We start from the raw sequence: 25839 nt of genomic DNA, 5'->3' as shown, positions 1-25839 counted from the left end.
GAAAAGTACTCCTTTTTGCACAAACACGCATTATGTTTAACATATTATCTTAAATAACACTTTAAATCTATTCTGCATTGCTGTCTGATGTTCACAAATCAATATTAGATTCCTATGAGATTACTTTCACATTTAAAAACTGGGTTCAAAATTACCAGCTGGGAGAAATACGCCCATTGAGGAACATTTAAAGAGTAATAATAAAGCATAAATGATAGTGAGTAGGAAATAGCTTCAAGGAATATATGCACAGTGAATCAAAGATGCGCTTGCTTTGACTAATAGAAATGACTGCCAGTGTCTAGGGGAAGGATGCAGTAATGTCTTGAAATAATAATAAGTATCTGCAACACCAAAAGCCACCACTAGGTGGTAACCTCTAACCTATTAAAAACATTGGGGTTTTACTATTTTGCTGGACAGGAAATTGAAAATTAAAAATCTGTGGCCTGTTTCATAAAACAAGTTTACCAAGCAAGCCAAGTTTATTTCAGTTAGTCTGACTTATTTTGAACAAATCAATTGACAATAAACCTGGCTTATTTGGTAAACTTGTTTTATGAAACAGGCCCCTGGTAGAGATAATGCATAATCATTAGACACATTACTCATTAAACCAGTTTGATTTGATTCCTACAATTAATGTACTTTATTGGGATGTTTGTTTTATATATCATTTTGCCAAAACGTCAACAGACACACAGGCACACAAACAACTAACAGAGATATATATGTACATATATACGTACATAAAATGGAATAAATAATAAATAAAGAAAATACAACAGAATAAAAAAAAAATTTAAATTCTCAGCAAGACAATAATGTAATACTTCACTGGTTTGTGATCATTCCACAATTAGATAAATTCACCAGAATATGTTTAATTATATCAAAGTGGATATTTAGGCAGTGATGAGTTTCACTGGTGGCTCATTAAGTGAACCACTCAGAAAAATAGAATCCACTCATACAGTAGTTCTCTAAGATACAAAAGCTAAAAGGTAAATTTCTGTATCTTTTTTACACCTAAATGTTACATATTAGCATCTTAAAGGTAGATATTAGTAACTTAAAATTACATATTAGTGGCTAAAGTGTACATATTAATACCTCCTGAAAGGATACCACTCGAGTAGAGACAGTTTTGTACATTTTATTTTGAGAGTGTAGAGTTCTTTTAAATAAACAGAATCCACTCTTAGCTCATCTAGGCATAATAATGGAATAGAGTCAACAGAACTTTGTGCTTTCGTTCTCATTCCTTAACTGTAAAAACCATGCCACACATCGTTTGGTAATGTATTAAAGCATTTGGCAGTAACCTCAACTCTCACTGTCAACAGAGCAATGAGCAGTCGATTGTGTGATTAGATAAGACCAGGCCAGTCAGTACAATAGTCCACCCAGGAAAACAATGTTCATGTTTTGATGTGAAGCACAGGCCTCAGCCTTTTTACATAAGCAGGAGACATCAGTAAACACCCCTGGGGAATGACAGGCATGCCAGAATGAGAACAGCCGCCTGGACAAACCGATTACAGCCTGTTGTGAACTGTGATATGTTTGCATACATTACTCACCCCTACCCACCCGACAACCCCTCCATCTCCACTCACCCGCAGATAAACACATACACTCCATCTTTTATGGCCTGCTTTAAGGGCTGTACTTTTCCTATCGAGGTTCCTGGAATTGCATATGGTTACTCAGTGCTGTTCTTGCACGTCTCTGTAGATTCTAGCACATGAAGGTTCGGTCTTTAACAGCTGCTTAACAGGGCGCTCTATGGAGGCAAGCCATCTGTTTGAGTTTCTTTTTAATGCTTAGATACTCATTCAGTCTTGTGCACCTGTGTGGGTATATAAAGCAAAAAAAGCAATTAAAGAAAAGCTGTGGGCACAAATATTGACAGGTGGTCAAATGCACTTTCAAATAGTTTATATTGGTATTAGAAAATGAAAATTATGTCTTTATTTACTCAGCTTCGTGTTGTTCCAAAGCAGTTTGACTTTCTCTTTAAAAGAAGAAAATTTGAGTAACGTTTGAGACATTTTTCAAAATGTCTTCTTTTGTTTTACAGAGGAAAGAAAGTGATGACATGAGGGTGAATAAAGGCCTGTTCACACCAAGAAAGATAACTATATTAGCACCCACAACAATAGACAATAGGTTTTGTTTATTATTTTATAGTTTTAGCATATTACATCAAGTACTTTAAAGTCTGGTGGATTCTGACTGGCTGTTTTTATTGTTCATCAGCTGGGGGATGCTATGAAAAATACTAACAATATCTTTCCACTGTGGCATCATTGTTGTAGCTTTGGTGTGGACAGAATTCTGACAAAAAATCAAAACTATGAGACACTCAGGCCATAATATTTGAAAGTATGAGACAAAATTCAAAATTATGACATCAAAAGTCATTATTATGACATAATGAGATACAATGTCATTATTAGGACATAAAAAGAAAAGTGTGAATGTATGAGATGTCTTAATTATGACAAAAGTCTAAATTATAAGATAAAAAGTCACATTTATGACAAAAAGTAAAAAGTCATGAGCTAAATGTTGCAGGCCCCGCCTTCAGAGACCCCACAGACAGATTACTGTTGCCTGTAAAACGATATAATAATATAAGAAGAACGGGAGAGTCGCATCTGCTCTTTTACAGCTCGTCTACTGATCTGAGTACTCATGCGCAGTTCATCGTTCTGTCCGCGACTCTCCAATCAGAATATCAAAATAAGAGTCCCCTTTTTTTCTCTCCATGTAGATCAATATACAATTGTTAATTTGCACATAAACACTGCATTAGGAAATAATGTGATCAATGAACTTAAAACAATACAAATAATCTGAGGAAAATAAAGCAAACATAACACAATTGTGTACATACATTGTGTGTATCGCACTCTCCCTGACAAAACAAGAAAAACTCCAGTGATCAACCTCTCATTACCAAACACTTTAACCATTCTTAATAAACAGCTGTTGTAACCCCATAAGGTGTGTGGACTGAAGGTGAGTACCAGTGAGGATAAGTAATGGGTGTAGTGTAATTTTGTAAACCCCAAATAGGCATGTGTGGGATGGAGTATGCAGTAACTGAGTTCAGTGTGGGAGTGTAAGGGTGGATCGCAGGTTGGCCCAACATGTCATACGTATAAATCTGCCTTGGTCTCCTCTCCCTAGCTGACCTTCTCACACTGGTCTCTTCTTCCATTCCCAGAGCCTCAGCTCTGTCAACAAAATCCGGCTCACTTTCTGTATTTGCTCCGTCTCCTTCGCCAGCGTCAACTGGATGCACTGCCTCAAGGTAAGCAAGGTAGCTGCTCTTCTCTCTACTGGACTCTCACTTGTTCTTTGCACTTCTCTGTCTTGAATCTGCCCTGAGCTTTCCCTTCCCGGCATAACCTGAATGTTTTCCCTTACAGGGACTAATGTCGGCCAGTTGACTGGAGCTCTTAACCAGTATCCTCCTGCACTACTCTCTGCATCAGAGCTGGCCAGGTCACTGTCTCTGTCATCCATATTGTCATTGCGTGCGTGTCTCACTGTCCTTTTCTGTCTTTCAGATCTCGTGGATCCGGGTGTCGTTGCTGGAGCTTCTACAGGTAGGTCGTTCACCAGTAGCAACAGGTTCCGATGTAGTGTCCTGGTCTTTCCATGGTCACTGTTCTCAGGATATATGACATACACAGGGTTGTTTGATACTTGTTCCTTTACCACATATACAGCTTTTTCCCAATAGGACCGTAGCTTTCCTGGGCCTCCTGCCTTCAGCACAACCCCCCTCACTTTCCGGTCATACTGTGCTTTCCCTCTCGCACTTGACTGTCGACTGTGGCTTTCCGCGATCTGGTATGCTTCACTCATTCTGTGTGCCCACTGCTTTGCATATCCCTTCGGTGTGATTTCTTCTGTTGGTTCCACCAGGCCAAAGATCAGGTCAACTGGAAGGCGAGGATGCCGCCCGTACAACAGGAAAAAGGGTGAGTATCCTCTCGACTCGTGCCGTGTACAGTTATAAGCATGCACAATTTGAGGTAAGTGCTCTTTCCACCTCTCCTTTTCCTTGTCCGCCAGTGTTCTTAACATTTGTAACAAGGTCCGATTGAACCTCTCAACTGGGTTGCCCTGGGGGTGGTATGGCGACGTTCGAGAGTGCCCAATTCGAGTGAACTGTTGGAGAGTATGGAAGAGTTCATTTTCAAACTCCCGGCCCTGGTCGTGATGTAATTTTGCCGGATATCCAAAGCGTGGAATGTAATCTTGGAACAGGCGCTCTGCTGCAGTCCGCCCTGACTTGTTCTTGGTCGGGTAGGCTTGGGCGAACCTTGTGAAGTGGTCCATGACCACCAGGATATATTCATACCCTCCGCGGCTTGGTTTCAGGTGTAAGTAGTCAATGCATACCAGTTCCATGGGTGAGTGTGTGGTGATGCTACCCATAGGGGCTCGGACATGTGCGGTGGGTTTCTTCTGTTTTATACAGGGACACTTCCTGGTCACGTACCCTTCTATCTCAGCCTTCATGTACGGCCAGTAGAATCGATCCCTCGCCAAGCTGAGTACTCTCTCTGTCCCCACATGTCCCATCTTGTCATGAAGGTGCTCGAGTGCCAGCTTCTTGTACTTGCTTGGTAAGACAAGCTGTTTTCTCTCACTTGTTCTGCAGTATAGGAGTCCTCCTTCAAGGTGCAGCTTGTTCCACTCATACATCAATTTTCTGCTGCTTCCTGTCAGACCTGCCCGCATCTCATCCGTAAGTGTGACACCATCCTCATTCCATTGTCTCACTTGAGAGATTACTGGATCATCTTTCTGGGCTTGAATCAGTTCATTTTGTTCGATTGTGGGCAACACGGTTGCGGGTTGTTGTGACTCATCCACTGTAGAAATATACAGAGCAGCAACCCAGGCCACGTCCTTTCTCTCTGATACATGACTGTCCTCCCAGACCGCTTGTATCGCCCCTATGGGAAGTTCTTCTGTGCACTTCGACTCATACACTTCAATGTCCAGAGGAAGACGAGACAAGGTATCTGCGTCGATGTTGACCTTCCCTGGCCGGTATTTGATGTCAAATTGGAAGTCAGACAACTCCCCGACCCACCGATGGCCTACTGCGTTGAGCTTCGCCATGCTCATCACGTACGTCAGGGGGTTGTTGTCGGTATACACCGTGAAGTGTGGGGCGTAGAATAAGTAGTCTCGGAATTTTTCACATACCGCCCACTTCAGTGCCAGGAACTCGAGTTTACCACTGTGTAACCTGTAGTTCTTCTCTGTTGCCGTCAATGTCCTGGACCCATACCCGATGACCCTCAACTTCCCGTCTTGTCGCTGATATAAGATAGCCCCTAGGCCCCTTTCCGATGCGTCTGTGTGGAGCGAGAAGGGTAAGTTGAAGTTTGGATATACCAGCACAGGTGGGTTTACTAACATTTCAATTAGTCTTTCCAGGGTCTGTTGGTGGTTCTTGGTCCATTCTATTGGAGTCCTGGAGGGTACTTGCGGGCCTTTAACTTTACTCCTGCATTGTGGACCCTTTGCTGTCTCAAGCCTTGCTTACAGCAACTGATACAAGGGTTTTGCGACTCTGGAGAAATCTTGGATGAATGTACGGTAGTAGCTGAGAAACCCAAGTAGTCTCCTCACATCACCCACCGTCCGCGGAGTCCTGTTCGTTAAGGAATGGACTGCTTCCAGGTTTTTAGGGTCCACCCACACCCCTTCAGCTGACACTAGACGTCCAACATACCTGACCTCACTGCGGAACATCTCACACTTTTCAGGCTTTAGCTTGACACCATGGCACTGGAGGGCCTTCAAAACAATACGGATGGTTTCAACATGCTCTTCAAAGGATCTCGCATAACAAAGGACATCGTCCAAGTATGGGATGCAGCACTCATCCCTAAGTGAATCGAGCATTTCTTCCATGCTGCGTTGGAAGGCAGTGGAAATGGGACTCGGACCCACTCATATAGCCCCCAGGGTGTGATGAATGCTGTCATGTGTCTTGATCCCTCTGCGATGTACCCTTGGTGGTATGCTTTGCCTTGGTCGAGGATACTGAACCAAGAGTACCTTCCAAGCGTGTCAATCAGATCCTGTATTCTGGGCAATGGGTGACGGTCAAGGATGGTTTTCCTGTTCAGGAGACGGTAATCAACACAGAGCCTGAGTTTGCCACCTTTTTTTGTAACGCAGACGACTGGAGCGGTGTGTGGCGACTTTGACTTGACAATCCATCCTTTGGCCAGGAGTTCTTGTATATAGCCTTTTACTTCACTGAACAGGGGCTTCGGCACGGCGGAGTATGCTCGTTGAACTGGAATAGCATCTTGAAGAGAGATTGACATCTGTAGACTGGGGATACATCCGATGTCATCGTCGCCTTTACTGAAGACGCAAGACTCCTCGTATAACATCTTCTGTACGATTTCACGTTGATTGTCACTTAGATGCCCCAAGTAAACGGGAGGATGCCACAAGCCTGTGTTCATCTCTGCCTCTTGTGTCCCTGCAGTCTGGACCCTCACCGTCTGCCTTGCTTCACTTGATTGTCCAGGATCCACTATTCTTTCTATCCGCTGCAGTGTCCCAAGAATCGTGCCCTGCGGTAGAACTACGTCACACCCTGTGTAATTCCCTATGGGTACAGATATGCATGACCCACCTTTGTTAGGTATCTCCAGACGCCCCTCTCCAAGATCCAGACATTTTAGATGGGTGTTATCCTCTTGTGGTTCAAACAAGACTACAGAGCCCAACTGTGCTAACTTTGGTGTGATCCGGCATTGCACCCAGTCAATCTGCACTGCTGGAATGATGACTCCTCTCTGACCGACCTTCAGACGACCACATTCATCATCTTCTGCAGTCCGTATAACTTCAATTAGGGTTTGTGCCTTCTCGTTTGGGACATCAATAGCTCCAGCTAATAGAGCGGTGAGTGTTTGCATGAGCTGTTCGGGTTGCCCCTGAATCAGTTCCTCAATCACGTTGAAGCCCAGGAGTGGTCTCTCAATTGGCATTTTGCTTACCAGGAACGGTACATTGATGGAAAGGCTGGGATCCTCATTTCCTAGTAGGTTGACTGTAATGACTGTCCATCCGTCGAATGGAATAGGATCTCCATTGACCGCACATACCTCCAGATCGTTCCCACATCCCAGTAGGTCTCGCAGCAGTCTCACCTCAATATCAGGTAGGTATTTCTCTTTCCACACACGATCAACTATGCTGACCTGTGCCCCAAACGACTCACTTTGCGGGAAACTGGTTGACTGGCTAAGCATTGGCAGCCTCTCTCCATCTGTGCTGCCATGGAATGTTGTAGTAAATTGACCATGTTGGTTAGGGCGTCGATTCTCGTGGTCAGTTGTTTGATTGGGTCATTTTGGCTTTTTTTTTGCAGCAGCCTCTGTCCTTCCCACCTCGTCACTGCCAGGTTCACTGTGGACTTGAACGCTACTTGCTGTGGACGGTTTAGTTCTGGTCGGCGGGCCCAGCCGTTGCGGTCTCGTATTTTCTTCGCTTGTGACTTTCATTACGTGTCTGAGGATGGCATCATCGGTCACATTACTGTCAGCAAGCAGCGGCTTCAATTCGCTGCGAATGTCTTTGCATCGGTGACTTAGGCCCTGGTACACTGTGTGTAAAAACACGTCTTGTACAGTGGCTGCACTATACTTGCGGTCTGAATCAGCTTGCCTCGCTGCAAAAAGTATTTTCTGTTTCAACCCCATTACACGGTATAAGAACTGTTGAGGGGTCTCGTGGTCACTATGTTTGGTGCACATCAATTCTTGAATAGTTCTGTGCTGCTCCGATCTCCCAGGTGTGACTGTAGGAACCCTTTTAACTCGTTTACCGTCATGTCTTTATTTATCAGCATGTCCTTGAAGATGCCGGGCTTAATGATTCTTACCACACCTCTGACAATGTCGGTATCGCTGAAGTTCTCTCTGAGGCCAGCATCCATCTGTCTGCATACATTATTATATGTGATGTCCGATGAGTGGTCACCAATCTGGCCACCGTGTATCTTGAACTCACGTGGCTGGATACATGGGAGTCCCCCCAAGGGGAAAGCAAAGTCATGAGTTACATGTCTGGGTTGTTCAGTCTTGTCCAGATGTGGTGTGGCAGCACCCCCCTGTACTGCAGGTTGGGCCAGGTTAGTGTGCTGTGTGGGTGTTGTCATGTACTGGTGTATATTCCTGCTAAGTGTTTCATAATCTGCAAGCATTTTACTTATATCTGTGTTTATTCTAGGCTCAGCCCTCTTAACACCCCTTAAATCAGTTGCAGCATGAGGTGGTGTCAGGTAAGTGCCATTAGTAGTCAGTGTCTGTTCATCAGTGGTGAGTGGATGTGACATGTGTAAGGTGAGTGTTTGTATCAACATCAGATGTACATATAGCAGTGCAAATCTGTTTTGCTGATTTTACAGTCTCTTGCAACGACAACAACTCATACCTTGATCCTCAGTCTCAAGCAAGGACTTGACATGAAGGCATCAATGTACTCGAAACAACCTTCATTGTCCTCCAGGTCCAGTTCAGATGAATCTTTACCTTGTACAGGCCTGATGGCCTTGGCAATGTGGAACAGTTCATCAGCCGGTAGTGTGATCAGATCTTTTCGGATGTCCCACACCAAGCATTCCTTGTACGATACCCCATGACGTTATTCTCCGTCGTCCTTTCCAGAACCTCCTTAACCTCAGGATGAAGACAGGCAGTCTGTCCAGCCCTCTGTGTGCCTCGTTATCACCGTTGACACAGCAGCCGCCAACCTCTAGACCCAGCGCCACCTGGTCCCACGGTCCTAGAATCTTTGGATCAGCCTCCTCGTGTCACATGGAGCCGATCCCGGACTAACCCCCAAGAATCTGTTGCAGGCCCCGCCTTCAGAGACCCCACAGACAGATTACTGTTGCCTGTAAAACAGGAATAATATAAGAAGAACGGGAGAGTCGCGTCTGCTCTTTTACAGCTCCTCTGCTGATCTGAGGACGCATGTGCAGTTCATCGTTCTGTCCGCGACTCTCCAATCAGAATATCAAAATAAGAGTCCCCTTTTTTCTCTCCATGTAGATCAATATACAATTGTTAATTTGCACATAAACACTGCATTAGGAAATAATGTGATCAATGAACTTAAAACAATACAAAAAATCAGAGGAAAATAAAGCAAACATAACACAGTTGTGTACATACTTTGTGTGTATCACATAAACACATAATTAATAGAAGCTGAAATTATGAGATACAAGTCACAATAATTATGACAACAGAAAATAGGGAAAACAGAAAATCTGAAAAAGTTTAACATTTTTACTTATAATTATGCTTTTTTTTGTCTTAATGGTGTTTTTCATAATTGTGTGTGTGTGTGCTTTTTTGTGACAAATGAGGACATAAATTTGTATAATGATGAGGGTATGACATAGGTATCACAAGGAGAAGGTGACTTTTCAGGACATTACCCCATGTCTCCACTTTTCAAAACGCTTATAAATCACACAGAATGGAGTGTATTGAAAATCTGAAATAGCACAAAGTTTCCTGTAAGGGGTAGGGTTAGGTGTAGGGTTGGTGTAGTGCAATAGCACATACAGTTTGTACAGTATAAAAACCATTACGTCTATGGGATGTCCCCACTTTTCACAAAAACAAACGTGTGTGTGTGTGGCAGAAAGGGGCATCCACACTTAAGGGTACATACTAAGTATCTAAAATAGTATGAGTTATATCCCAGTGATAAGCTGTTGTATCCTTATTTCTGTAAATTATTATTATTATTTTTTTTTTTGAAAGTGTGGAGATGTGCGATATATGACAAAAAACAAAACAAAACACCATTCAAACAATTTACGAGCAGGAGCCGTCCATAATTGCTTAAAAATGAAAAATAATTAAATAAAGGACAGATTATCACGTTTAATGTTTATCTAGGCCTGAAACATTTCAGAGACTCCAGTACGTAAACAAGCTATCCATCTAACCTTACATGGAGTGCCACATACAGTAGCATGTGATTTATGGTATGTGATATATTGTAAGAGGAGCACTTGTTTATCAAGCAGTTCTTGAGAAAATTAATCCATCAAGAACACAGTAGTCCCTGTGGACACAAAATGATCCTGATGTTATTTTCACATTCAGCAGAAAGTAATTTTGTTCTATCACTGCACATCTGACCTGTATTTACTGCAGGACAGATTTGCTAGGTTCATTGTTTTGACCAGGCTTGTTGTTCCATTCATGCCTCTCATTGTTGCCCATTGACCTCACTTTCCATGTAACCTCTGACTGTAAGTGGTGTGTTGTTTACTATGAAATGTAACCTTTGCCTTACTGGGCGAAGGACCATTGTATAGAATCTCGATCTACACCTGTCAATCATCTTTGCTCTCTCTACAATTCAGCCTTGCTCTAAAAATAAAAAAATAAAATAAAAAAATAAAATTTATTTGAAAATCTACTCATCCCCGGGTAATCCAACATGTAGATCCCGTGTCTTCATTGGGACAGATTTAAAGATATTTAGCATTACATCACTTGCCCCTCAATGGATCCTTTGCAGTGAATGGGTGCCATCAGAATGAGAGTCCAATCAGCTCACAGAAACATTACAATGAATAATCCCCCTACAAACATGCCCCTGCGGGGACCATGCTGGCTTTATGCGGGCACAGTGGACTAGGGCCAGCCCACCCCAAACCCCTAAACAGGCCCAGTGCAGGTTTGCCCAGGCGAGGCCCACAGCTTTGGGCTCACCACAGGCTCTCTGTGAGCAGCCCACACTTAGGGACTGCCCACATTAATCAAATGATGGTCCAGTGTGGGCCAGCCCGTTCGGGCCCAGAGCAACTTTTGTACCTTTGGGCCCATGCAGGTTTGGTGTAGGCAGCCCTGTAATGCAACTAGGAGAATACGAACGTTGAATGGCCATTCTTTAGCCACTCAAATTGAACTGGAATGGCTCAAACCAAAAGAGACCTTTCCAGAACCTGTTGTTTCATATAGGCCAGGGATCCTCACTTTCCTGCAGAGTTTAGTTCTAACCTTAATCAAACGCACCTGAGCATGCTAATCAATGTCTTCAGGGTCATTAGGTTTTATCAAGTTGTAGCTAAACTCTGCAGGAAAGTGGGTCTCACGAGTCATATTTGAGGTGTAACAGACATGAGCCTGTTAATAAGAATTTTGTGGGCAGTTTTCTTTCTTACCACTAGGGGTGCTAGGGTGTTTTAGGCTTCCTTAAGTAAAGCCATGTGGGTAGAGGGAGTTAGCAAAACAAGCAGCAGTAGCCAGCATGGTTTAAATTGATTTGAAATCCCTTTGACTACTGTACGTTTTTGACAATACAGACATTAGTTACGTGGTGACTGCATCCATTTCAGATGTATAATAACTGTTTTCCCCAAAGACTTAAGTTATAGTAGCTGGAAAGTATTGATAGTGAAACAGATGTACTGTATTGTTGTAGATCAGGGGTGCCCAGCCCTGTTCCTGGAGATCTACCTTCCTGGAGAGTTCAGCTCCAACCTTGATCAAACACAACTGAACCAACTAATTAGGATCTGAAGGGGCACTTGATAATTACAGACAGGTGTGTTTGATTAGGGCTGGAACTGAACTCTGCAGGAAGATAGATCTCCAGGACCTGGGCACCCCTGTTGTAGTGCGGGCCCTGTGTTGGCCTAGTTAGGGCTTCCTGGGGGCTAAGTGAGGGCTGCCCGTTAAGGGGCCAAAGTTTTGCCAATGAGCAAATTCTCAGGGGCCCTGCACTGGCAGCCCGCTGGGGGCCCTTAGGCTAGCCCTAAGTAGGCTCGTAAAGGGCCACCGCAGGGCTGTTTGGCACGACTCCTGTTCATCATTAACATCTTGAAAAGTAGATCAATTTTTAAGGAGGAATAATGAAACAAATCCATTATTAAGGAGGTTTAACTTTAAACTAGAGACCTGCGCGGGACGGATTTTTCAGTCGCCCCCGCCCGCTCCCGCAGAAATATATCATATCTGGTCCCGCAACATTCATGTTTTGTCCCGCTCCCGCCCTCATAAAAGTAATCTATATAGATTTTTTACATACATCAAAGATATTTACATGAAATGGTTCTGTATCTCCTGAGCCCCACAACGTCCAAGCATAAATGCTCCCGATTAAATATTTGTTATTTAGGCTAAGCATCAACATTCACAAACCCCTGTTATTTTTTAACAGAAAGCAAGCATGGGCTGCTGCGTGCATAGTTTGGCATGGCAGAATGCAAGCAACGCTTCCTTTATTATCACTAAAAGCTGATATCTCCGTTCATCGCGATCTCATAAAGCTCTGTTATAACACAATGAATCTTTCACAATGTCTACATTCCGTGTGTAGCACGCAATTTCAGAACTGAGGTGAGGGGATTCTAACTTAATCGCCATTGCGTTTCAGAAATCAACAGCTGAGTCTATGATTAGCTGCATTGCGCAACCCTTTAAACACGTGTTTTAAATAGAAACTCTGCCTAGCTTGTTAATATTAGTTGTTCTTCTTGCATTTGTGCAACAGATAAATAACAATTTATATGTTTTAGACATTTTATGTTTGCATAATTTCTATTTTGCGGAGTCCCGTGAATCATTTTATTCTCCCGCATCCCGCACACACACTTCCCGCCCCCACTCGCCCATCAAGAGTTGTCCCGCGCCGCACCCTGTTGCGTCCAGCGGGTCCCGCGGTACTCCCGCGGGAGTGCAGGTCACTACTTTAACCATCCCTTTTGGCCAAAATACCAGTTCATAATCCATAATAATGTTTCCTCAATTGAAAAGATCCATCCCCTGTTCATCAAAATCCACCAACATAATTGTTTAGAAACGTTTTGGGCTGTTTTCACATGTAAAAGGTGTTTGATCTGTGCATATTTCTCTCCTGGTTCAGCCAAGACGGCTTTTGCACTATGTCTATTTTATGGATAGAGGACTCATATTTTTGCTATTGATGGATACAAACATGTAGCTTTTAGCTTCACAAGTTAATTGATGGACTGATATTGTGTTAATTACTTGTGAATTATTTTGATGGTGTTATTAACTGTTCGACTCTCATTCTGATGGCACTGATTCACTGCAGAGGATCCATTGGTGCAAGTTATGTAATGCTAAGTACATTTTCAGCAGTTGAGCTATTCCTTTAACTCATAAAAGACTCCACTTCAGTGTAAAATTTCCACAAAAATTGTTTATTTCCATTCTATACACATCATTTGCTTAAGATGAAAAGCTTATTACAAAAATAAAGTTTAGATTTTCAAGGGTAACACAACAAAAACAAAAATATAAATACACAAAATATGGTCCTTATATGTAAGGTTGTATGGTACAAGTTCAAAGCAGATGGTTGATTTAATACAGTAGGCATGCTCTCAAAGGAGAAGGCTTAAAATTAGAAGCTCTGATTTCATGCTATATAATATTCGCAGAGAGAACTAGTGGCCATAGGCCCACAAAACTGAAAAGGCAACAGCTGAGCAAAGGTCGAGTTGACGTCGAGAAACTAACTTCAGCCAATGAGGTATCTAAAATGCTTCAGCATGTTTAAGAATAAACATGCACAAAACACTGTGTTTGAAATGCTCGGTGCTTAAGTTGTAAGTGTTTCAAGTTTAAATCAATGAGTTTATTGGTACATTCTAGTTCTAACTGGTTCTTTCTTAAACTCTTAAACACCAGGGACCACATTGACATATTTGGCCACACACTAATACAGTCACAATTATGGCCTCCAGTGATCTTTCTCTTCTGGCCATTCTGAATAGGAATACTCCAACAACAGCAATCAGTCATTTAATTACAAGTGTTTTTTGCTTGAATGCAGTACAACATGCTCTTCTAGTAGACTTTTACATAAATGATCCACCACAGGTTGCATATTGGTTTTTATCACCCCGTCTTGGCCCTTTATCTCTGAATTCTTGTGTTCCTGGGCAGGCACAAGCCTGTTGTTCTATGCTGGTTCCAGTAGTCTAGCTGGCCCTTTCCTCTAATGCAGCGAGCATGACCTCCGTCTGGCTCACTTCACACTGGAATTTCCACTTAATAGTCTTCCAATAAAGAAAGAGCTGTTCAGTGCAGATTAACCTGGTACTCTCTCCCACTTCATATGAGTTCGTATTGTTTAAGGTAACACTGTGACAAAGCCTAGTTTCTCAAACCTTAAAAAAAAGCTAATTATATAGTCATGGTGCAGAGGAAACCAGTCGCATGCGACATCTACGGTATTGCTGAGAGACTAAGTGGCTTCACAGTGAGTGGTGAGTTGGGACTCGGCCATCGCCATTCACTCATCTCAGTCAGTCATAGAACTGTCCTCTATCCTTCCTGGAAGCTTCATGCTTTTTTTCACTTTGCCAGTCTGAACACGGCCAGGTCCAGAGGCTCTCGACTGGGGACACACCAGTCATCTGCCCCCTGCGTGACTTCATAGTTCCGTCGAGCTGTCTTATTAAACACTGGGAGTCTCTCGATTGAGTCAGTGGATAAAGCCTGAGGAGAAAACACATGATGTAATCGGTTACAACACAACACAAATTATTTTCTGATTTACAAGAAGTTTCCAGTGTTTTTAAATGTAAAAAATGTGTTCAGTAGACTTTCAGAGAATAGACCTTTGGTAGGGTAACGCTATATTTAATTTCTGACAGGAATGAAAACAAGGCTGTAAGGGGCAGAAGCGTTCAGTGGATTGTACTGTTGTTTAACAACATTCGACTGTTTAGCTGATGAATCGTCTTTCTGAAAATATATATTAGTAGACAAGAACTCCACAAAGCAGTTCTGAAAGTTGGGAGTTGTGAAAATTACATGATTGTAGACCTTAAGTTTATCCCTCTCAGCCTCGTTTTCATCTGTGTAAAATTCAGTATTGCATATAAACTGACTAAGCTCTATAGTTACAAATTCTGGCAATAGTGTCATTCCAAACCTGCCAATGGGATAAAACAACATTGAACACCAGTTATTTCTACTGCATGGACAAAATTCTTCCAAATATCTTCCCACAAAAGAAAGAAAGTCATGCAGGTTTGGAACGACATAAAAGTTTCTGAAAAAAAACAAACAAACAAATAAATAACAGAAATTTCCATTTAAATTTTTGGGTGAACTATCCCTTTAGGTAGGATTTAAATGTACCTTGAGGTGAATAACTGCATCAGTGCCGTGGCCCTCCATAGAGTACAGCTGAAGATCACCCTGGAAGTACTTGGCATAGAGTCGAGAAATGGGCAACCCATAACCAAACCCAGCCTGTGGACAAAAGTTGGCTAATATTATAAAGAGGCAGTGTTATAAGTATCATTGAGATTACTACTGAACTATTATAGTTTTTATTAATATTTTGTACTTTTTAATGTTTTTTTTAAATTATTTACATATATATATATATATATATATATTAGCTAAAAGCTAATTTATCATTTCAGTTTTAATCGAATTAAAAATGAGAAATTATACCTTCGTGTAAACTAGCTCAAATAAAAAAAAAAGAAAAAAGGTTTTTTATATTTATTTCAGTTGATGCTTATTTTATTTCCAGTAACAAAAATGTTTTTGTGGTTTTAGTTTTAGTTAACTATAATAACTCTCAAAAGTGACACTTTTTAATATATGTACCTTGCAATCCCATTTGTGTTTAATGTGTAATGCAGTGTGTAATGTGTAAAGTCTCACCAGGGGAGCCCTATGTTTATCATCCATCTGGGGTTTTGGTGCCGTGGAGTACATGTAACTGAAGAGATTCTCCAACTTCCTGAAGGGAACTCCACCACCTCGGTCACTCATCTACAAAGACAAAGATGACATTATTAGAATAAAGAATTTTTAAAAAATTATGAGAAAGAGAATTAGGGCACAAAAAGAAAAAAGAAACTGTGTTAACTGTGAGGGGGCGAGATGCCAGACCAACAGACAAACATTGGCAATGACTTTCACCCCTGATCATGACTGGTTAGCATGTACCGGACTCAAATCAGCATTGTCAAGGTGACCAAACAACAAGAGGCCAGTCTGCTCTCTTGTACTGCATTATGCAACAGCAGGTGTTTCACTGATGGGAAAAATGACTGATGGCTCTAATTACATCAGACTACAAAATCACATGAAATTTTTATGAGTTCAACAACCATAAGGTTAAAAGAGATAATCAAGTAATAACAATAACAAAAGTGAAATAAAAAAATTTAATAATTTCAGACCAATAAAATATTCAGGGATATATTTAACCAAAAAAGGAGTATTTTCTTACAATTTCAAAATGTAATAAAAAATGAAGCTTATTTTAAGGATCTCTTGTTACAGTTAAGCACAATACATTCAATCCATCACTGCAACAAAATTCAAATCTCATTTTAATCTAAAGTATATTTTTAAATTTCAGGTATTTATACATCATTAGTATGTAAGCATACTTTAATTTATGCAGATTTAGATTTAAAAAATGGTTTGAAGTATGTTTGCCATTTTATAGTACTTTAAATCTAACAAAAACTACCATTAACAATCATTTAAAATATAAAAATAAAACCAAGAAAATCAAAATTAAAGGGGTCATATGATGTGATTTCAAGTTTTTCTTTGCCTTTGGAGTGTTACAAGCTGTTCGTGCATATATAAGATCCGTAAAGTTGCAAAGATTGAAGTCACAAAAGAGATATTCTTTATAAAAGTTAAGATTCATTCACACGCCCCGACATATCTACGTCACTGTGTTGAAAAATTTGCATAACACCACCCAAATGTTTACACAAAGAACGAAGGCATAACTTTTATTCTCGCTGTAGTATTGTTTCTCCCGCCATGTAAGCTGATATTCCAAATATGGTAGAGGGGGTAATATTTCCATCACATGCTTGAGATATTCGGCCAATTGCAACGCACTGAATAGCTGGCCAATCAGAGCACACCGCACTTTGCAAAGCAACAATGATCTTTGTAAAAATCAACACGTTTCAGAAAGGGTGGAGCAGAGAGGAGCAACAATAAGGTACGTTATGTAGAAAATAATGTGTTTTTTGAACCTTAAATCGCGTAAACACATTGCATTATACCAAATACACAAAATAATGTTATTTTTAGCATCGTCATATGACCCCTTTAAAAATACATAAATTAGATTTTACTGGAAAATGTGCATAACTGCTATGAAAAAGTCTAAAATTTTGTTTTAAATAATCTGTTTACAGCATACTTCAATAATGCTTCTGGGAACAAATCATTCTAGTCTTTCAAATTAAAATTACTTTGATAGTGAGGTCCTCTCCTCCTATGGCCACCATAACTTGAATGGGTGGAAGATTACTGCCTTCTTTATGGTTCTCAATGGTCGCCCTCATTGCATTCTGAGGAAAGAAGCACATTGTCATGACAACATTAAGCTTGCCTTAAATAAACAGCATTGTTTCAGGACAGAATATGAGATGGGCTACAGCTCACCTTGAACAGTTCAAATAGCATATGGTACAGATGGGAAGGCACGTACACTATGCTAATAGGCTGGTTCCTGTTATCAGCTGTAAATAGAAGAACACAGTCACAGTTTAAATATTGTCTATAGCTGCTAAAACATTATCGTCGCTAAGCTCTGAACAATTATGTATGAAACAAAGAGAACCAATAGATGGTGTAAGTTTAGTATCAGGTATCTTACTCACAAATCACAATATTGTGATTTTGCATGCTATTTAACAGGAACATAATGATATTCCTGTGCTCTTACTGTTGAGTTCCTGAAGCACCAGGTCAGGTGAGCTGAGGTAGTACTGATCACACAGCATCCTGGCACTTTCATATGAATCTATATAAAAAATGTGAAAAATGTGATGATAAAATATTTTTTAGAAACATAAAGGAGTGTACATGTATTGCAACAAACACCCACTCTACATGTCTGCCGTTACATCAGATTGATAGCAGATAGATTTTGGATAATATACCTTTAACAACTTCTGCCACCTGGCAATGAGGCTCTATACTGCCAATGGTATTGGGGTGAACTGGATTTGTGGCACCATCAAAAACAAGAGCTGAAAAATCAGATAAAACAACATAAATACAAGCAATTTAGGAAGCAAGAATTATTATTTGGTCTGAATATTGTGCTTACTGTGCTGGTTAATGAGCATTCTGATTGATATCCGGCTCAGGTAGAAACGGTCCAGAAAATACTGAATATTCTGATTAGTGACTGGATCTTGACCAAATACTTCTTTATATTCAATCACACCCTGGGCCATAGTTGGTACAACATCATTGTGCCTGTTTCGGATGTTGACCAGAGCATTTACAAACCTGTGTGCATATTCAAGAGTGTTAAAATGTGCAATGAACAATGAAGAACATATCTGGGTAATATCTGACCCCAAAATCGAGAGAAAAAGCCTATTTTTATATGTAACATTATCTTCATGACAATAATATATATCATCAACCCCATCAGTTCTCAATTTAGCAATACTTCTGAGAGGTTTTGTAGGAAAATGTGCTTAATTGCCATGAAAATAATGAAAAACACACAATAATGGAAAAAATCTCAATGACTAGAACATTGTGCTAATTTCTTGTTTTTTGTTTGATTTTGAGGTCAAATGCAGAATGTTTTTTCATGAAATTTACCCATTTAATTTCTACTTACTCTTCCAATACACTTTGGTCATCTGGACTTTTCTCCAAGAATTCCAAGATCTCCATCAAACTCTGTATATACCTTAGCAGACAAACAAAATAAGCAGGACTGAATTTATGTCAAGAAATGTAAAAATATTAAAACAAAATGAAATTCTGTGTAAACACTGAATTTATTGAGAAATTTGTTTGTATTCATGTTTTCAGAACAGACTGTCAGATTATTTCATACAAATGTCCCTCAAACTTTAGACATATTCTGACTTTATATATAAATAACTGCAAATCTGAGATCTTGGTTAAGATAAATGGATAAATAGATGCATTTACAAGAACACTGACCCAAATATCTGTGGAAAAACATCCGATAAACAACTGTATACCATGCATATTAATGGAAGACTGTTTTGTTTTGTTTTTTTGGCTATGCCTAAATTCCAAGTTTCCACTTCCTAAAAGGCAACAACTAAGGGTTAGTATGACTCCTTAAAGCACGAGGGTGAAAGTAGGACAAAGTTCACAGCAGATTATCCCTCCTTGAAGAAGTGCAGCTCCCACCCAGACGCTGAATATAGGGCAAAGTTCACACGCTGAGAAAGTTCAGAGTTTGGACAAGTGTCAAGTAGACCGCGGTGTTTGCGTGTCATACTAAATATAAACACTATGCTCGTCCCTGGCCATCTAATCGCCTTTTAAACAATATGTCGTTGCTACAACAAATCTGGTCAAAGTAGACCAAATTATGAATGCAGTAAAATGTTGTATAACTCACCAGCTTTGAACCATTTGTACAGAAGGTGTGGTAAGTAATCTTTTGGGGAGCAAGTTGATCTCTTTCATGATGTTTGACAGACGCACTGGCAGCTCTTGTCTCAGGAAAACAAAAGACGTTTTCTCACATGCGTTGGTGGAACCTGGAAGAAAGCAACATGTAACAAATAAATATATAGAACGCATAGACTGTATAAAAACAGGTAAACACACATGCAACACACGTGTTTTAACTATTAATTAGTATAATGGTATGGGTTTGGGACTAAAATGCTTGCACGTTGCTCATAAACAATGCAATTACACACAGTAGAATACAGATGTATGAACATCGCAGGGAACACAGCCAACAGCGGTTAAATGATGCAACACTCCGCGCCTATGAACACTACGATGGGAATTACGAGTCATTTCCCGCGAATCGGTTCTTTTGAACAGTTCGTTAACCGTTTCAGAAAGGCGATTGAGCAATGCGTCATCATATTATCTTTGGCATGCAGTAAAAAGTTAAAATAAAACATAATGTTGCAAAATTATGAAGCCATTATGTTAGCTTTGTCGATTAAATTGTATTAATAAGAATGTTTAATGTAATTTCTTGTGTCCCAGTTCAATTGCAGGTAGCCATCAGCTCCTAAAACAGAAATAATTAGAACAATACTAAAATTTCTTTAAATCTCCTGCATTAAATTTATTTCTAAATCTATTTATTAAAAAATAAATAAATAAAAACAAAATAACATATAATCACGACGAAAAACTTTTTGCTTTTTTGGCTGTTTGAGTTTTAAAGTAATTTGGTGGTCTTTGGTTTACTCCAAATTCTCTTACTATCCGCTCAGCTCAAGTTCAAATTTTAGAGTTGTTAATTCAGACCGATTTATCGTTCAATAAGATTCGTAAACAAATCCAGACTGATTCTGCGAACCGGTTCAGCGAATTTACTAAAAAGGTCCGATTCAAAGAACGCTTTGTTCCCGAATCGGATAGCTACACACAGCTGGTAAAGCAGTGAATAATTTCTGCATCAAGCAGATTGAAACACATGCGATGCACTTACACATTCATGCACGTAATCACAAACGAACTGTATTGCAAAATATTTGCATTAATACAACTGTCTGTTCTGCAGCGGACTACACACGATCACTTTCATTATAAACAGCGTTTAGATGAGGCTATTCCTCATCATTCTAGGATTGCATACGATTTCATAAACGAACCAATAACACTCACCAAAATCCAGAAACTGTTTCATAGAAAGTGGAGAAGGTGAAAATTTGGAGAAGTGTTCAATGTGATGAGGCACACTGGCCAAAGCAGCATTCTTCATTATAAACCTGACGAACTTCATTTTGATGAGTGGGTCGAAACCGAGATGTACCAGATATATCAGCTGCAGAGATTCAGTTTTTCAATAGCCACGGTGTTTATAATGCATGTAGGCTATATGATGGTGTAAGAGACAGCTGTTCGTCCAAGAACACTCAACAGCCAATCAGGGCCAGAGGTTCCTATTACTAATACAAATCCGTCCAATAGCATGTGGAGGCGGGGCCATATGCTGCTCATGGCCCTATACATATATAAGCATTCAGTCAGGGACATAAACACGTGTGCGTTGATCACTGTGTGGTTTACGTCCTGAAAGAGTACATCTGTTCTTCCCATCCTAAACTGTGATGATCATTATGAAAATGAAGCTAAATGAATATCAAAATGAAAAGTATTGTATTAATAATAACGTAGGCTACCTATTAATTTTACTTCACTATACAAAATATCTAGTAAAATTCAAAACTGGAGTTTAATTACTTCCTTCATCTCTAGGGTAAATAAGTGCAAAAGTTACAACCTGCTGTAACAAATTAATAACACTTTTGCCAAGTGATTTTAATTTGATTAAATGAACTTAAATCACATTCAGTTATTTATAATTAAGTTAATCTTAAACTAAATCTACTAACCCAATGAACTACAGGGGATTGTTAGCCTATATATCATAATGATAAAAATATTTTACAGTGTGACTTTAGTAATACAGTATAAACCCTTTTGAACTTTATTTTACCCCATTGATCTTTTTCAGGACATATGGGGACAAATCAATAATGTGCAAATATTCCCTGCCCAAAGATTTTTGTTTTTTAATGGTCAATTTGTGGTTCAGGACATTATGTTCTATGAGAGACTACACGCCAAATCCATTCTTGCATAACAAGGAGAGTCCCGATAAGAGACAAGTCAGTCATGCATATTTCAGTCTCTGCTTCCAGCCAGCAGTCAGCTGAGTAAATAAGAGATATGCTTATTTTTAGGGGTAATGTGCTTAGATGTATGAAAAACGTCAATCCTTAAATGTGCATCTTTAAAAATGAATTAACTACGATTATCCAGCAGATTCGCATGTGCATTCAGTATAATTACGAACTGTGCAGTGGCTCTCATCAAATGATTTTTCACTATGGAGGCCTAGATAAATCAATACGTAGTGGCTCTTTGCATGATTAAATCATAACATTCCCATATGTTCAAATATACAGCTCCACGCTATTGAGCAACTGCGCCACCTTGTGGTCAGCTTTGGATTTTTCTTTCTTTCAACTTTCCAACATCGTTAATAGGGGATTGCATCTGTTATTTTAGAGCGTTAAATTTTAGTGTTTGTGGTCGTTTTAATGTTATAGTAAAACAATGAAAACACTTTATGTTAAAACACTTTATGTGGCCTTAAACACAGTTTATTTGGCCCTATAGTTTTGAAACGCATGGTGTGTTAAATAAAAGAATCAGATAAGTTGTAGTTAATTTCCTCTCCGTAAACTCATCTAAACACCAAAAGTATTCTGTCTATGCAGAAGTGATTGCATAGCCATTAAGACCTGGGTGTGTGGGGAGAAGAAAATATGCCCAGTGGAAATTTCTTTTGGTCAGACACAGGCTATTGATGTGCTGTTTTGTACCTTCACTGAATGGAACAGCTTGGAGCCAAATGTCATGGTCGCTCTCAGGCCATTCCTTTTCAGTGGCTGTTTTCCTTCCAAGCAATATTTGACAACAGATTTCACAAGAAATCCATTAAAATTATTCACAAATCCAGATTTTATATTCAAAAGCATTTATATTTTAATAGCTAGAGAACTGATAACTACTGTAATTCTAAAGATCTTAACTTTCAGAAGTTTTCCATTAAAAAAGTTAGAATACTTTGGCATGTATACTCTCACCAACTCCTGCTATAAACCATGAATAAATGCCACAAATTCTCTGACTGGTTCTCTGCACCTTGCAGCCTGTTCTCATTTTGGATTGACTCACATCACAGTTATGTGAGTGATGCAGAAAAAAAAAAGCAGAGAGAGGAACAGGTTTTTTAGGCCCAATATGCATAATTTCCAATACAGAGTATGCTAAACGAAGTGTATCAAATAAGTAGGATGTCACAATACACAGTATTCATGAAGGCAAACAATGCAGATGACCGTGGTGAGGATCTGAAATGTATAACCACACTCTAAAATGACAAAACTGCCACTGGGGTGGTACCCTTTCGAAAATCTTATGTACACTTTAGGTATTAATATATGTGCTTTTAAAATACTAATATGTGCCTTAAGGTAAATGTACTATTGCGGGGTAAATAAGGTGCAAAAAAATGTGTACCCTAAGAATGCAGTAGATACTTTGCTCGAGATTTAAAAAAAAAATGGAAATGTATTTATATCACACAACAGCAGTGAGGCAACATCACACATATTCATGCTGTTGTACTGAATATGTGGCATAATGAATCACAGTTATGCAGCACTCATGCCTGTTTGATATTACTTATTTTTACTGCATTTTTCAGCAATGTTTTTGTAGGGCTCAAGCTGATCCCAAACTAAACAATTTATTTAATAATGTTTTTTTTTGTGTGTGTGTAAAAGGCTTAGAGTTTCATGAATACATGCATCGTGGGGTTTAACTATGAATGAATGAATCATGATAACGATTAGATCATGATAATGTTTTTGAAGGGAAAATATACTATTTTAATGACTTTTATTATTTTTACTGAAACAAAAATATATAGGGATATACTACAAATTATAATGCAATAATAAATATACATTTCCATATATGAGAAACTAGGGCTTTTAGATTTTCTGAAATTATGCAATGGACCATATATGGCTATATATATATATATCTATATATATATATATATAGATATATATATATATTATTGTTACATAGTTGCACATTTCAAATATAAAAATTTTGAGATTTTTGGACAGTTGGATGTCTTGTTAAAGTGATGGCAACATGATTTGACTTAATTATAACATAATAGATATATCACAATATATTTATGATGTTATAATGTTCCAATATGAATATGAATATATATAGTACACATTTCATATAAAAATATGTGTGTGATATTATGTAAAAATGTTTACTGAAATTCTGCAATGAACCATATATGGCTGTATAATTATTTATTATACAGTTGGATGTCTTGTTAAAGTGATGGCAACATGATTTGACTTAATTATAACATAATAGATATATCACAATATATATTTATAATGTTTTAATGTTCTGATATTAATATGAATATATATAGTACATATGTGTTCAAATATATTTCTACACGCACAGTACCATATTTTATCACATGTACATTTATATATTCAATAATTTAATATTCAATGCATTATTGAATATAAAATCACAGAATATATACAATTAATAAGTAAATATGTCACGTATTTTTCGTGGCAATTTCTTATGTAGGCCTATTATTTAATATATTGTAATATATTAACACAATATATTATTCTGTATATTTTCTTTGCGTAAGGGTAGTTACACAGCACAGGAGTCTCTAGGACCCAAAACAACCAGGAAGTAAAGCCCATCTGAACAGGACATGAGGGTTATGTAGTGCTGTGTCGGAGATGTTTTATATTGAATCTTCAGCAGTGGCGCTCAAACTCTCTCTGATTCCTCACTGAGAGCATCTGAACCAGCAACAGCAGTGGAGAGCAGCGGGCATCAGCCTTATACAATTAACCAGCACTTCTAAGGTGCCTGGCCCTTCACTGAAGACATGTCAGCAGAGGACGCATATATGACACACCGTGAGTGCTCTTTCCCTTATTTTTCATGGAATACATGTTTTGCTGTGTATGGTCGGAGTATTGCAGTGCGGGTTACATCATTACGGGCTCTACAGTGGCAAACAGCGCACAGCCATGTTTTACAGAGTGCTTTACAAATGTCCGTGTAAATTCAACGCAAGGCGACATGGGAAGCGTTGCATGTCCAATATGCATTGTACATAGCTATTTTAACATAACTGTCTTTAGGATCTCTTCGTTGTGTGAATGCAATAAATACAGGCAGTTTTTGAAACAAAAGAAGACGCTTGCGGTTTGACATCAGCATTGCTCAGCCGCTGCAAGTAGATCGTCAAATGCAACAAAAACTGCGCTGGAACGGATATGATCTTTACGAAAGCACAGCTGATTGTGATTAAACGACCGTGGAAATTATATTTAATGACTTGTTTCAGACGGTCAGCGAGATTCATAACCTGATTCAATTATAGAATGGAATAAATAACCAGTCTATAGGGAGAAATAATAGTGGGGGATGTGGTTTGTCCCGTACAACACTATAAATAACTTTTTCCTTACTGTAGAGCACCCGTGCATGAAGGATGATGTTTAAGATGACATTTCAAAACTCGGTTTTGACATTAATCAAAGGAATTGTTAAGCGTGCAATTACAATTGGTATATATCGGAAAACGTGGGAAAATAGAAAACTTTAGCCATGAAGGAGTAAATCATTTGGGCAATCATCAGCAGGGTATGTTGTGTGATGAGACAACAACAGTCCCTGCACAACCGCATTATAGTGGGCTGATGTGGCGAGTGATAGGTAGGCTAATCCCACTTAACAATGTAATTGTTTCAAAGCACTGAATTGTTCAAGACTGGCAGGCTTTGATTCTTGAGCGACTGTTGTTATGTAGTGATGAAATACAGTTAGATTATATTTTTCTTTAGTTTTGTGTAGGTCGTGTGTAATGTGGTTTAGTAGACGGTCATTAGCAATAATGCACTGGACAGCTCCAGGTGCTGAACCGCTTTTACTGAGTGTAGTCGCTCATACGTGTTTAATAAATGTAAGATTAACTTTGATAAACAGGAATGACATGCTTACAACTGGTAGAGCTTTATTTTTAATATACACAACAGAAACCGGAGTAAAATGTATACACAATTGATTAATTTTTAATTATCTTCTTTATTTGAATTTCAATGGACAAAGAATGCTAAAATGCTCCAGTTAAAGACTGCATGTTAAAACTATTTAT

General features: G+C 39.2%; 2 protein-coding genes across 4 annotated transcripts in view; one reads left to right on the top strand and one right to left on the bottom strand.

Annotated features, from left to right (window-relative positions):
• The window catches only part of tbkbp1 (TBK1 binding protein 1), a 77568-nt gene that overhangs the window by 4715 nt on the left and 47014 nt on the right, over nt 1-25839 (top strand). For both annotated transcript variants that reach the window (XR_009273601.1, XM_058792867.1), the window contains exon 2: nt 24321-24595. The gene's annotated coding sequence lies outside the window, so the exon portion shown is untranslated. The remainder of the gene's footprint in view (nt 1-24320; nt 24596-25839) is intronic.
• Nucleotides 13238-20922, bottom strand: pdk2a (pyruvate dehydrogenase kinase 2a). Of its 2 annotated transcripts, none has more exons than XM_058792868.1 (11): nt 20703-20922; nt 19468-19609; nt 18706-18777; nt 18178-18362; nt 18008-18097; nt 17791-17868; nt 17508-17584; nt 17315-17413; nt 15747-15857; nt 15210-15323; nt 13238-14561 (listed from the first exon to the last, which is right to left on the bottom strand). In XM_058792868.1, exons 1-11 carry the CDS (start codon nt 20818-20820, stop codon nt 14418-14420), a joined length of 1230 nt encoding a protein of 409 aa, XP_058648851.1. In that variant the 5' UTR covers nt 20821-20922; the 3' UTR covers nt 13238-14417. The 2 variants fall into 2 exon arrangements, with proteins under 2 accessions (XP_058648851.1, XP_058648852.1); XM_058792869.1 differs by lacking the exon at nt 20703-20922 and adding an exon at nt 19775-19892.

Source organism: Onychostoma macrolepis, chromosome 12, assembly GCF_012432095.1.
Source record: "Onychostoma macrolepis isolate SWU-2019 chromosome 12, ASM1243209v1, whole genome shotgun sequence".
NCBI lineage: Eukaryota > Metazoa > Chordata > Actinopteri > Cypriniformes > Cyprinidae > Onychostoma > Onychostoma macrolepis.
The sequence above is the reverse complement of the archived record's forward strand: the minus strand, read 5'-3'. Positions and strand labels throughout refer to the sequence as shown.